The sequence below is a fragment of the Miniopterus schreibersii genome (assembly GCF_964146895.1).
Source record: "Miniopterus schreibersii genome assembly, chromosome: 11".
Taxonomy (NCBI): domain Eukaryota; kingdom Metazoa; phylum Chordata; class Mammalia; order Chiroptera; family Miniopteridae; genus Miniopterus; species Miniopterus schreibersii.
The window spans coordinates 38,812,703-38,826,602 of NC_138111.1; the positions used below are offsets into that span (position 1 = coordinate 38,812,703).

Sequence of the window (13,900 nt, forward strand, 5' to 3'; positions counted from 1 at the left end):
CCACGCCAGTAGACCACATGATTTTGTAATGTAGCTCTTCATTGCACGTAGCATTGGCTTTCTCTCCCCTTTTCTCCAGCAGAATAACCACGCTCACTGCTGCTGCTTTATCTTTTCCAAGTAATTTGCAATAAAGGGATGCTAGGTTAGTGGCAAATCAGAGCAGGAATCTGTGGCTTTAACTCATGTTTTCATATTCCATTTAAGACACTGAATTGCTGATGTGGTTCCTTGAACCAACATTCTTTAGTTTCATGTTTTGGCAGAATACGTGTAGAATATCAGTGGAAAGATCTGGTATGCCAAAGTATTTCAGGGTCAGCCTCACTGTGGTTATTGCTCTTACATAACTTTGATAATGCACCCATGGCTCAACAAGTGGGTAGCTGGGAAGGTGGGGCGGGCCGAGCTATTTTTCAAAGCTTTCTGCTGGCCACACATTTTTCTCAATAAATGTACTTTACTGGAAGGAAACAGCCTGGAGTTTTTGGTGATGCTTCCAATGAAGCATGCTGTCCTGAGGAATAATTATAAACAATTAAGGAATTATGTAACTATTGTAGGAGGTTCTAGATATCAAAAGACTGGATTTCCTTCTCCATAGCAGGTACAGTGCTTGTTCCATGGGGCATACGTCTGCTTCTGATATGATATTATGGAGAATTCCAGCTCAATGTTTTATGGCAAGGGAGGGAGGCAGGAGAAAAGTTTAAGAAATCCTCAGTATTAAGTCAGAACAAATTCTAGAAATTTCTTGTTTCTTTGATGGGAAGGAAAGTTTAAGGATTATTCTTAATATATCAGTGGTGATCACTGATTTAATAGAATTAAATATCAGTGATTATGAAACTTCTATAAAAATTAATTTCATGAAATAATTGCCAAGGTCTTAACTAGCAGGACTAATTTTAACTGTAGTAGTTACTGTCACCTCAGAGAGAAAGCATGAGCCTACCACAACGTGAGTGCTAAGAAATACGATGTTTGCATTAGTGTTATACAAGTTCAAAATGAGAAATCAGAATTTTCTTCCTATGAAAAATGGCACCTTTGTGCTGCACGCAGTTTCTTTACTTTTTCTCGTATTACTGCCAAACGTGTACCTTCCACCTTCATGTGACCTCCAAGCAGATCTTGCCTGTTGCTGTCACCTGTTCACTGAAGCTGCCGTCGGCTCCGCTGCCCACCCCTCCTTTCTCTGAGCTCTTTTGTACCTAAAGTAACTACCACAGTGTTCAGTATTTAATTACTTCCTATATTGTGGCTTTTTCTCCCAAGCTAGATTATAAGCTTGGAGGGCTGTGGACTCATTGCTCTACACACACACACACACACACACACACGTATGTATGCATATAAAAAATTTTACAGTATCTAATATAGAGTAGACAAATTGATCCTCAATAAATGTGGTCATTAGTTGATCCAGATTGGTGTGATGTCCCCCCCTTCTTTCAAATTATGGCAGAAACTAAACGTCTCATGCATTAAATAGCTGTGACATTGCAGAACACTTTTATGTTTTTATCATCACCTATTCAAGAGGCAAATTCTAATTCTAGTCAAGGGCCACGGCGAGTAAAGTAAACGTCATTTTTTAAAGGGGAACTTTCCTGTCACTCAACGTACTCAGTAATCTTGGGTTTGGTTTCTCTAATCTGTGGTTTCCTCATCTCTGAAAACAAGAAGTCATGCCTTTAGCCTTTTGCCTCTTGCAGTTTTGTTGGGAAAGGGTACATGTCTAAAGATAGTGAATGATATTTATCAGCTACTGCCTTTGAGTGGAAGAGGTGCTGTTATCACCTACTAATGATTCACTCTGCACAGGAAAGAACTTGGGAAGACCTACTATACATATTGCTTAGCAGTTTCCATTTTTTATTTATCAGTGTGTTTGCTGTGAACATACTTTCTTTTCTAAGACAGCTTTCTAGTGTGAGTCCAAGGACAATTCGCAGTTTTGCCTCTTACTGTTGATTTATTTCCAGAGTAGATGATTCAGGGGAATTCCATTTTGACCTTGCGGAGCTTGACCCAAACTAGATGGTAGCAACTTAGCTTTGTGGTGAAACCTTTATTATGTATGGGGGATGTAAAGGATTTGACATATCTCTGCTGGGTGGGATTTCCATCCTTATGGCAGGAAATTAAAATATGCCAACCCATTAATTGCAGATTGCAATAAATGATGGTAATGCTTGGATTTGGCTAAAGGTATCCTTCCATTTTGTTGGGTTGATGGGATACTGATGTTGCATTGTCTTGCAGAGAATTGCCCAGATCAAAACCCTCGTCTCAGGAACTGGGATCCAGGACAAGATTCTGCAAAGCAAGTTGTTATCAAGGAGGGGGATATGTTCCGTCTGACCTCAGATGCCACAGTGAACTCTATAGTCATTCAGGATGGAGGTAAGTAGTGGTCCCTGTCTATGGGAACTACAAGCTTGCTCTTTACTATGGGGGCACATCTGATGTTCTTTCTGCAGAACATTAAGGATGTGGTGTCACTTTAACCACAGAGACATGAAAAGTTCCTAAGGTAGAACCATAGAATTCAAGAGCTAGGACGGCCTTTGAAATCACTCAAGTCAACATTGTTGATTTATAGAAAGGGGAACAGTTCCGGAAGGTGACTTCTCATAGCCAAATCTTTGTTACAGCTGTGGAGAGCGATGAGAAAATTAGCATGAGTTAACATATAGAAATGAGATTCAGATTTGTAGGCTTTAACTACTTTTCTGGAAAAGATTTATCTAAAGTGAATGGATTGAGATTCATAAGCATGGGCATTTTTAGTGTGTTGAGATGTGAGCTCATTTCTTCCTTTGCTATATTTGAAAACTGGTTTAATTTTCTAATGAGACTTTTAGTAAATTCTTTTTAACCCAAGTTCATTGTGGAAGTGTCGTCCCCCCTCCAAAGTGAAATCTATTTCTCTGTATGTCAGAAAGATGTTTGAGAAGTGGGCTGACACTAGTGTTATTCTCTACAGGACTGCTTGTATTTGGGGATCATAAAGATGGATCCAGAAATATTACTTTGAGAACTCGTTACATCCTGATCAAGGATGGTGGGGCGCTTCATATTGGAGCAGAAAAATGCCGCTATACATCCAAAGCAACCATTGCCTTGTATGGCAAGTCAGATGAAGGTGAAAGTATGCCAATATTTGGCAAAAAATTTATTGGTGTGGAAGCTGGCGGGACACTGGAGTTACACGGGGCACAGAAAGCATCGTGGACGCTGTTGGCGAGAACTCTGCACTCCTCAGGCTTGACCTATGGCTCCTATGCCTTTGAAAAGAACTTTTCCAGGGGCCTCAATGTGAGGCTCATTGACCAAGACACAGCCAAGGTTATAGAAAGTGAGAGGTTTGATACCCATGAATACCACAATGAGAGCAGGCGACTTCAGGAATTTCTGAGAGTCCAGGATCCGGGACGGATTGTTGCTATAGCTGTTGGAGACTCAGCAGCCAAAAGCCTCTTACAGGGAACCATACAGATGATCCAGGACCGGCTGGGAAGTAAGCTGATCCAAGGACTGGGCTACAGGTGGGCATACCTTTGTACTTGCTGTCCCAGCTCTGTGTTAGAGTCTGTGTCTGTATGAAAGGCGAGTGAGGGTGGAGAAAAGACACAACGCACCACAGCCCGACTCCAGGTCAGAATGGCCACTGCCATCTGGGGGTCTGGTTGCCTCTTGCTTTGAAACATGGGACTGGGGGACAGGATGCTGGTTACAGAAGCTCTTTCCTTGGCTTTGGTTTATGAAGCACTTTGTGAACTATAGTGTCAGGCTTGTGAATAGAACAGGAATGTGCTATGGAAAAACACACCGATCAGGCAGTTTAAGGACAGTTTACTTTCCTCTTTAATTACCTTCTGAAGTGTGTTATATGAAACTCACGCTAATTGAGGCAACTTAGGAGTTGAAAGGTTAGGGCCCAATTTCAAACTAAGGTGTAAAAATTGTCTTAAAAGCCTGAGGGGGTGGAACACACAGAATTTTCTTTTTCTTTGGTTTTTGGAATCCTTTGCATGCTCATTTGGACCTGCTGGTGTGATTGACACAGGTCTGTGGAGGCCTTGCACATATGTGAGGAAGGAACAAGTTGGAGGGCTAGGAAGTTCATCTAGATAGTAGGAATCATTTGTACTATTTGTGGTTTTTGTTCCATTTCTACTAGTTAACTGTGATTTCCTAATGCAGCCCCAAGCTGGCTCAACATTTAACTCAAAAAACAGAAGTTCCAATTCTGCTTACTGTTCTTAGGAAAGTCAGGGAGTATCTGCAGTGAAAAGTAAGAGGATTTCAAAACTCACATATTGAAATGATCTAGTTATTTTTTTGATGGTTGGTTGATCTAGTTATTATTTTTTCCTTGGAAATTTGGTTGTTGGAATAGAGTATTATCTACAGACATTCTGGAGAAAGTTAAGACAAAGTGAGTGAAGAAAAGGTCTGTAGTGTTTTAAAAATGCTTTTTATTTGCCCAGGGAATATTAAGGAGATGCTAAGAGCTGGGTACCTGTGGATGCTTAGATGAAAAGACACTATCTCAGAGCCTTTGTTTAATCTAGTAGGTAAACAGAGACCTAAACAGATAAGGATGGTACAGTAAGACACTTGCTGCATCTACAGGCTATAATGAGAGTGTGGTAGAAGGATCTGCCCAGTCGGCCTGGATTGGTGAGTAGAGGCTCCCCAAAGGTGAAGATGTTTGGGAATGTGCTCTCTAGGCAGTGGAATGGAGAGCTTTCCAGACAGGGGAAGAGCATGTGCAAAACCTCAGAAGTGTTTCTTTAAAATTTTTATTAAATATAATACACAGGCTGGAAAGTGCTAAAAAGAAGAATGTACGTTTAATGACTTGGCACAATGGGATATCTGGGTCGCGACCACCCAGGTCATGAAATAGAACATTGCCAGTGACCCAGAAGCCACCCTCTTGCCCCCTCCTATTTACTGGTCACTCCCTCCACTCGCCAAAGGGAACCACTCTCTTGATTTTGTGGAGAATCCTAAAGGTGAGGTCTGCCTGTGTTTGAACTTCATATAAATGAGGGCAACAGAATGTCCTATTTTGCATCTGGCTGCTTTGCCCAACTCCGTTATTGAGGGTCATGTATGTTGTTGCACATAATGCTGGCTCATTTTCATTGCTGTTTATCTTCTGTCGTATGTTTATGTCACAACGTATTCACTGTGGATGTTTGGGTGGTTTTCCAGTTTGGACCTCTGTTGTAATCAGTACTTCTCTGAATGTTCTTTCACTCACCTCTTGATGCCTTTGTGCACATATTTCTATAGTTCACAGACCTAGGAATGAGTGAAGATTGGTCTTTTCAAAGTTAGACTCCTGCTTTGTTTCTTGTCCAGTAATGCCAGGGTTTACAACTTTTGTTTCTTTAGGCCATTATTGTTCTAGATTGGTGTCACCATTAGCCATGACTATTTTGTCCGACTTTTTATTTTGGTTACTCTCTCTACTGGTTTCTAAATTCCCTTTAAAATATGGCTGCTGACTTGGGGGAGGAATTAGTGTTGTGATCCTTTGCCAATGTTCCACAGCTCTGACATTATCTCCAGTGTACATAAACATGCTCCTTTGAAGATAATGTTCTGGTGCATTGAAATTTTCCTCCGGTGGAGGAGGGAAGTAGGAGTGTTTTGGAGAGTGTCAATAGAATACAGCATTGTTTTATAGTTGCTGCGGCAGTCCTGGTAAATAAAGGGAAGCCTCTGATATTTTTCCTCTCCTGCCCCCTCACACAGGAGATAAACTGAGGCATTCTTCATTTGATTCTTTCTGCCGAATCAAGGAATATAAATAGAGCTGTCAAGCATTGTCAGCCAAAGAGGAGCTAAATCCAGGCAGGGGTGGGTGTGGAATTTGTAAGGACATATGCATGCTTTGGTTAACTTTTATCTGTGACTATCCATCCGGCCATCTGTCTGGTGTAGATTACATTTGGTGTATTTTTTTTTTTTTTTCCTAGAGAAGGAGGTTCATGACATTTTTCTTTTTATGTTTTAAACCAGGAGTCTTAAGACAAATTTTCTAGCTTTTTATCTTTGTTCTTTTTTTTTTTTTTTTTTTTTTTTTTTGATTTTTGGCAACAAGCTTAAGCAAGTCCCTGGGAGGTTTATCACAGAAATAAAATCAAGGAATACCACTGAACAAATAGACATATAGCATGTAAAATCTGTTGGTTAGCAATTCTATAGCTCTAAAAATGTTAAGAAATGATTAACCCAGTGGTTTTCAGCCTTACTTGTACACCTGAGATTTAAAAAAAATCCCAATGCCTGGGGCCCACCCTCGGTCGCTTACTTCAGGATCTGTGAAGGTAAGGTCCCCAGGGCAATTGCTGTGCAGTCAGGGTTGGTAACTACTGCTCTGTGCTCTGGCCTTGAACTAATGGGTTCTCAGTGTGGTCCCCAGACCAGAAGCTTCCGAGTTACCTGGGAACTTGTTAGAAGTGCAAATTCTCTGGCCCCATTTCACACAGGGGGTGCAGTCCAGCAATCTGATTTAGCAAGCCTTGATTTAGCAAGCCAGGTGGTTTTGGTGTCTACTGACCTCAGAAAACCACTGCTGTGACTCAGTGGTTCTCAAGTGTGGCTGCACATTCAAATCACCTGGGGAACTTCAAAAATTGACTAATGCCAGACCCCACCTGTAGAGATGATGGCTGCATCGGCGTGGGCTGGGTCTGAGCAGAGATGTCCTGAGAGCTCCCCGTGTGATTCTGTTGTGCAGCCAGATTGGAGAACATTGCAGAGAGGAGAGCTGAAAAGCGCAGGTTTTACAAAAAGGAAAACGAAATGGGTTCCTGGCCTCAACAGTAGTGAATGAAATGGGTGTGTGTTGACGATGGAAGTCCATGATTAATTGCAATCACAGTCATCATCGTTTCACCTGTTCCGGAGCTGGACAAACAAGGTTCTAAAATCCAGGTGCATTTCCTCCTGTGACGTCATGTACTTCAGTCAATATTTGGACTTCCAGCCTCATCTGGAGAAAAAGGTGTGGGCACTGACAAAGAATGAAATGGGAGAGTCAGACGGCACCTGACCTAACGTGTGTCAGGGGTTTGAGTCAGGACCATGACAGGTACTCAACGCACGTGCTCTTTCTCCTTCCAGGCAGGCGTGGGCTTTGGTTGGTGTCATCGATGGCGGAAGTACTTCTTGCAATGAATCTGTGAGAAACTATGAAAATCATAGTAGTGGAGGAAAGGCTCTTGCCCAGAGAGAATTTTATACTGTGGATGGTCAGAAGTTTGCTGTGACAGCTTATAGTGAATGGATTGAAGGTAGGCCAGCACGGTTTATACTCTTGTAAGACATTGCTAAGTACTGTGACAGATGTTCTTTTTCTTTGTTGTTGTTGTTGTTGTTTGTTTGTTTTTAAAATATATCTTTATTGATTTCAGAGAGAGGAAGGGAGAGGGAGAGAGGTAGAAACATCAATGATGAGAGTCATCATTGATCGGCTGCCTCCTGCACGCCCCCAACTGGGGATCGAGCCCGCAACCTGGGCATGTGCCCTGACCGGGAATCGAACTGCAATCTCCTGGATCCTAGGTCGATGCTCAACCACTGAGCCACGTCCGGCCAGGCCAGATGTTATTTTTCAAAGTGATAGTGTATTCAAATGACATTCTAGTTTTATTTCTCAACTGGTTAAAGATAAAACCTATGGTTTTCCTACTGTACTTGATCAATGATCTATTCTAGATTGGGTACCACCAACTGGACTTTGTTCATGGTTCTTGAGTCATATAGTGTGGCTAACTAGTGAAAGTGGGTTTGTTTCCTAGGTGTAATATGGTGAGTTGCTTTTGGTTATGCTCGGTGAACATAATCTTGTACCTTGCATCTTCTCTTTATGTACATATGTCAGCACATATTACCTTTGAATACATGCTATGCAAACCATCTTCTCATTTTCTTACCAATTTTGCCCCAGTGATCCAGCTAATACCAATTGGAAAACATAAAAATTACAAAGTAAAAATTAATCTTTAACCTCATCATTCAGAGATAATTATTTTGCTGCAAGTAATCTAGTATTTTTTATCTTATGTATGTTCCCTCCCCTGGTGTTCATTTTGTTTTAACCTGTTTTCCTCTCTTTAAATAACATGTTGTAAAGGTACCTCATGTCTTTACATTTCCTTCAATATACTTTTAATGATAATCCGTCTTTCAGAAGAGCTATAATTTGTTTGAATAATGCCTCGCATTGGGTGTTTAGGGTGCTTTTGACTCTTTTCTCTTAGTGAAGTTCACTGTATAATTTTTTATTTGCCTGCTTTGCTGCCAGAGTTTTGGCTTCAGGGATATGTTGGCATCCTCCAGTCTGTGCTTGTCCATCACCTTTTTCTCCAACCAAATATTATACCCAAACGAATGTGAAATGAGTAAGAAGTGCTTTATTATGCCTCTAATTATCCAGAAAGGTTTAGTTTAGACTGAGCTCATACCTCTGTTTTTAGAAGCAATGTAGCAAAGTGTATACTAAAATGGATTTCTGGAGACAGAATGCCTGGGTTCATATCCCAGCTATTTCACTTACTCTGTAGTGGTGGGCATGTGACTTTAACTTCCTAACCCTCAGTTTCCTCATCTGAAAACTGGGGATAATAATAGAAACTACTGCATAGGGCTGCTATGAATATCAAAAATGAGGAATATGAAGTTGTTTTTAGTACAGGGTGTATAGTAAGCACTCAATAAATCTTATTTATTTTTTTCTTCTATGAAGTATTTTATCTTCAGGGGTCTTAAACATTTTCTAAATTTTTAAAAAGTATGTTTTTTAATTGATTTTAGAGGGAGAGGGAGACAGATGAGGAGAGAGAGAATGAGAGAGAGAGAAACATCAATGTGTGAGAGAAACATCAATCGGCTGCCTTCCTCATGCACCCTGACCAAGGATTTAACCTGCAACCTGGGCATGTGCCCAACCAGGAATCGCACTGGTGACCTTTCTTTTGTGTGCAGAGGACTATGCCCAACCAACTGAGCCACACTGGCCAGGGCAATGTTACTTATTTTAATGACCATGCAAACTTGGGTTATAATGGTGTATTTTGTATCATAATCAGAGAGAGACTTTTGCTTTAAAACAAACAGTTAAATAGAGTTCCTGTTATGGAACAGGGGCTTTCACATGTTGCCCCTAAGCAACCTTCTGGGTTTGGGGTGAGGAGAAGGCATTCTTATGGATGAGAAGCTGGAATCAGGCCTCTGCTTTCTGCCTCCAGGACGACTGCTTTTTCCACCACACCATGGTTGCCTCTGGCAAGAAGCATAGGTGGGTGAGAAGCGTTTCTTAGTAGGAATTTGGACCTGTATGAAAAGCTTAGTATAGCTGCCTCTGGTACGATTCCAGGCAAGAGATAATTACTGACAAACCTCAGTCAACACTTCCTTTATGGGAAATTTTGTTTTCATTTCCACATTACCGATGACTGCTCATTTCTGGAGGAGAGAACATTCTAGCTTCCTATCCTAGGATATTGTCTGTCCCATGCTCTCAATGACTCTGACTTTCTGGAAGAGGGGGCAGTTCTCTTCAGGAAGCTGGGAGAATAAACTTCCTTCCTTTCCCGCCTCCAGTTCAGTAGTGCTGATAGGAGATCATCTTAGGCAGGATTTTCTTCTAGAGCCAGAAAAAAGTGAGCAACTACTGAATCATACAGATCTTCCCCATCTAACCTTCTGGATTCAAAAACAAAAACAAACAAATTCTAATAATCATGTAAGTCAAAACTGATTTATCTAGTTCTTCTTTTAAAATTAAATTGATTTTTTTTTTTTAGAGAGAGGAAGGGAGAGAATGAAAGAGAGGGAGAAACATCAATGTGAGAGAGAAACATCATTGGTTGTCTCCCGCACACGCCCCGACTGGGGATGGAACCCACAATGTGGGAATGTGCCCTGACCGGGAATTGAACCTGCCACTTTTTGGTGCACGGATGATGCTCCAACCAACTGAACCACACTGGCCAGGGCTATCTAGTTTTTTTAAAAGCATTTTTTGCTTAAAATTACCCCTGTTAAAGCATAATTTTAAAGCATTGTTGTAGTTTAATGTGAAATTTTTATGAAAAAATTTAATGTTTAGTTGCCCTTTTTTAGAGAATTTTTTTTTTTTGGTAAGAATTTGAAATTTTGGGTAATGATTGTTGTTGCCATGACGGTTTTATTACCTTTGTTCTTTACCTTTTTGTTATGATTCTTGGGAAGGCAGAATAATACAGAGGGTAAGAAACTGGGCCCTGGGATTAGATTAGCATTCATTTATGGGCTCTACCATTTTTGGGCTGTGATTCAAACTCCCTGACCTTTGGTTTCTTCGTCTCTAGTACATACAGAAGTGCCTATCTATGTCTCATAGTTGTTTTGATGAAAGGTTATTAGGTATGTGAGGTCCCACCACATTTTAGCTATTGTTATTATTGTAAGTTATTATTTGGACATAATTCCATGATAGGCTTTAGTATCTGGAGGCGATAAACATATTAAAAATGCACTTTACATTTATCAGGTATCTTTTTGGAGGGTTGCTTGGTGGACACAGAAAAGCAGGGTGGATGGATCACAGTATAAAGGAACAGAATCCAAGACTTGCTCAGAATAGGCTTTATCAGGATAGTTGGCTCAGGACTATGAGGGAAACCATATTATTCTTTGTGCCATGCCTGAATTTCCCTCCTTTTCATTTCCCCAGCTTAGTACATGTGTTTTTTCACTCCTGTCATTGTCCTTTGGAGTTACCGTCTTAAAGGAGCAACAGATCAGTATGTTACATTCTGGTCAGGGGTGATGGGAGTCTCTCTTCATGGCAGGGATCTATGTTTGCCTCTTTCATTCATTAATATCTACAGTGACTTCCATATGGTTACCATGAGTAAAAAATTGCTGACTTGTGTTTATCTTAACTGTTGATTTGTTAATCAGTGAGAGGGTCGATATTAGGAGAGAAAATTACTCCTAATGCATCACTTTCTTTCTTGCTTTTTGGTTTAGGTGTTTCTCTTTCAGGTTTCCGGGTAGAAGTTGTGGATGGAGTGAAGCTCCATCTGCTTGATGATGTTAGTAGCTGGCAACCTGGAGACCAGATTGTGGTTGCAAGCACAGACTATTCCATGTACCAGGCTGAAGAATTCACGCTTCTCCCCTGTCCTGAGTGCAGCCGTTTCCAGGTCAAAGTCAGAGGTATCAGACTGTGCAGAATGCTTTTTGGGAAATACTCTTTTCTTAGGATTTGATTCCTGGAGTTATATTTTTCCCCCCAGTCACCACCACCACCACCAACACCGTGTTTCATGCCCGTTTCTTTGTTTAATAACAGACACAGACTTGGTGGAGTGATTGTTTTTCAAGGTCCTTTCCAACTTCTTTTTAATTTTTCACTGTCAAATAATAGTAAACCCAACTATTCATCTAGGTTCATTTTTTAATAGAAGTTTGTCATCTTTTTTCTTTTTTGCCAAACTGAAATGAATTTTTTTCATTTCAAAATCTGACATTTTTTTCCAACTTTTTAAAAATCATTTTTAATTTTTCAGTTACAGTTGACATACAATATTATGTTAGTTTCAGCTGTACACTCTAGTGATCAGACATTCTAAAACTCACTGAGTGATCATCCCCCCAAATCTCATATGCATCTGACACCATACCTAGTTATCGAAGTTTATCTTCTTAATTAAAAAAAAACAACAAGCTCATGGTTTTAGAATGCCTAATTCTTTGTCAAAAAACATATCTTATTAATATTTAAAATGGAATCCAGAAGGTATTTTAATAAAAGAATATTTCCTATCATAATCTTGAATAATACATCTTTTGCGGGAGAGCAGTGCACGATGAGATTCTCACTGTGAACTGTGTTTAGGAAGAATGGGTGACATTTACCGTCACTTATTCTGAGCCTGGCAACAGGCAGAGCATCTTCATGCATTGCCTCAGTTATGGACTTGGTTGTGTATTTCACTTGTTATATTGCTTTCCTTGCTTCTGTACTCAAGATTATACATTTATGGTACAAAACAGAAGTTTCCAGTAACTATTTGATAAGTACTCACTCAATGGGTAATTTAGAGCTTTGAAATTTACAGGAAAATTTTTTTTGCTTGAAAATAAAACAGGATGATTGTCTCACTTGGCACTTTTCCTCTCTGCTTCAGTGTTGTACTTTTCCTTGATAACACAGGGCATAAGCAGAAAACAGAAAATTCCGACACCATCTGGCATTGATTTTGTTTGGAAAACCCCACTCTTGTTAACAAGTCTACATGATAATGAATCTCCGTGATCTCAACTCCTTGATTTACATGTATTTGCCCCGAGTTTATATAATAAAAACCTCAGAGAGAAGCTTATTATTAAAGGGTTTCTAGATTTCTAATCAAGGTGGGAATATAAAAGAATGCATAGTAATATCAAAATAAGTAGGAAAGAAAAGGTGGTAATTTCTGTGCTGTTAATGTGCAAATGGAGATTACTTCAGCTTTGAAGTAGAAACAAAAACAACTCACACCCTGTTATCAACATCTATAAAACTGTTAGTTTTTCCGGCCTCACTATGCATTTGGCTCTTCATGTGTCCTCTCAGGAGTGGAACAAAAGCATATGGACAGGAACCAAAGAGAGAGAATGTGGATTCTTAAGTAGATTCCAGATTATTGGTGCTGTTCAGGAGAGGATTGAGCTACTTCAGGGAGGAGCGAGCTCTGTGCATGGATTTGACAGTTGGTAGTGAGGGTTTAGTTCGGCTTTGTGTGGGTGGGTCAACTTGATAATCTTTAATATCCTTACTTCCTGGAATTCCGGTATTAAAGAATGGAAGCAGATAATAAATTTTGATAATGCCTTGGGGTTACAGAATAAACACGACTGTCTTTTTGACACAAGTTCCATGTTTGTTATTTCTGTCCTAATATTATTTTTCCTTTGCCCACATCAACCAGAAACCCCTCAGTTCCTGCACATGGGTGAGATCATAGATGGTGTAGACATGAGAGCTGAGGTTGGAATTCTCACCCGGAATGTTGCAATCCAAGGAGAAATGGAAGACTCATGCTATGCTGAAAACCAGTGCCAATTCTTTGATTACGATACCTTTGGGGGACATATCATGGTAGGCAGAAGGATTTGATAGGTTCTTTGAAACCTTGTTGCTAAATATATTTGAAAAGACTGTAAAGTTTTGGAATGAGACCTATAAGGGTATTAAAAAGAAATCACATTTTATTTCTCTATTGAATGACAAAAAGCAGATTTTAAATAATTAAAAGAAAGTTTATATCTTTATTTAGTTCACCTAGACCTGAGGCTAAGCCATTTAAGAAGAATTGTCTTATGAAGAATTAAATCAATATATCAGGAAGAACCAATTATACAGAAACAAAAAAATAATAATCTTAGTATGGAAGACTCTATTGGTTCTTTTTAAAACATGACTAAGCAATACACACATACAAACTATGTTTCCGTAAAAATGTTTTTTATATGCAGATTTTTATTCTGTAAAATTATTGAGCACTTACTATGTGGTAATCTTTGCTCTATGTACTAATTTAGTGGACTTCTGAGCTGCATTTTGGCTACATTTTTAAAATTTCTTTTTATTGATTTTAGAGAGAGAGGAAGGGAGAGGGAGATAGAGAGAGAGAGAAACATGGATGTGAGAGAGAAACATGGATCAGTTGCCTCCCCAAACCCGCAACCTGGGTATGTGCCCTAACCAGGAATGGAACTGTCAACCTTTCAGTGCATGGGAGGACACTCAACCAACTGAGCCGCACCAGCCAAGTCTTGGCTACGTGTGTTTTAAAATTAGTTTCTGAGTTGGCTGTGCTTATTAGCAACATTTCTG

At 39.9% G+C, this 13,900-nt stretch overlaps 1 protein-coding gene across 3 annotated transcripts in view; it reads left to right on the top strand.

The window, feature by feature from the left end:
• The window catches only part of CEMIP2 (cell migration inducing hyaluronidase 2), a 66,924-nt gene that overhangs the window by 17,469 nt on the left and 35,555 nt on the right, over positions 1-13,900 (top strand). For all 3 annotated transcript variants that reach the window (XM_081150707.1, XM_081150706.1, XM_081150708.1), the window contains exons 3-7: positions 2,269-2,409; positions 2,993-3,554; positions 7,153-7,322; positions 11,047-11,235; positions 12,993-13,162. In XM_081150707.1, the coding sequence (XP_081006833.1) occupies positions 2,269-2,409; positions 2,993-3,554; positions 7,153-7,322; positions 11,047-11,235; positions 12,993-13,162 (1,232 nt within the window). The remainder of the gene's footprint in view (positions 1-2,268; positions 2,410-2,992; positions 3,555-7,152; positions 7,323-11,046; positions 11,236-12,992; positions 13,163-13,900) is intronic.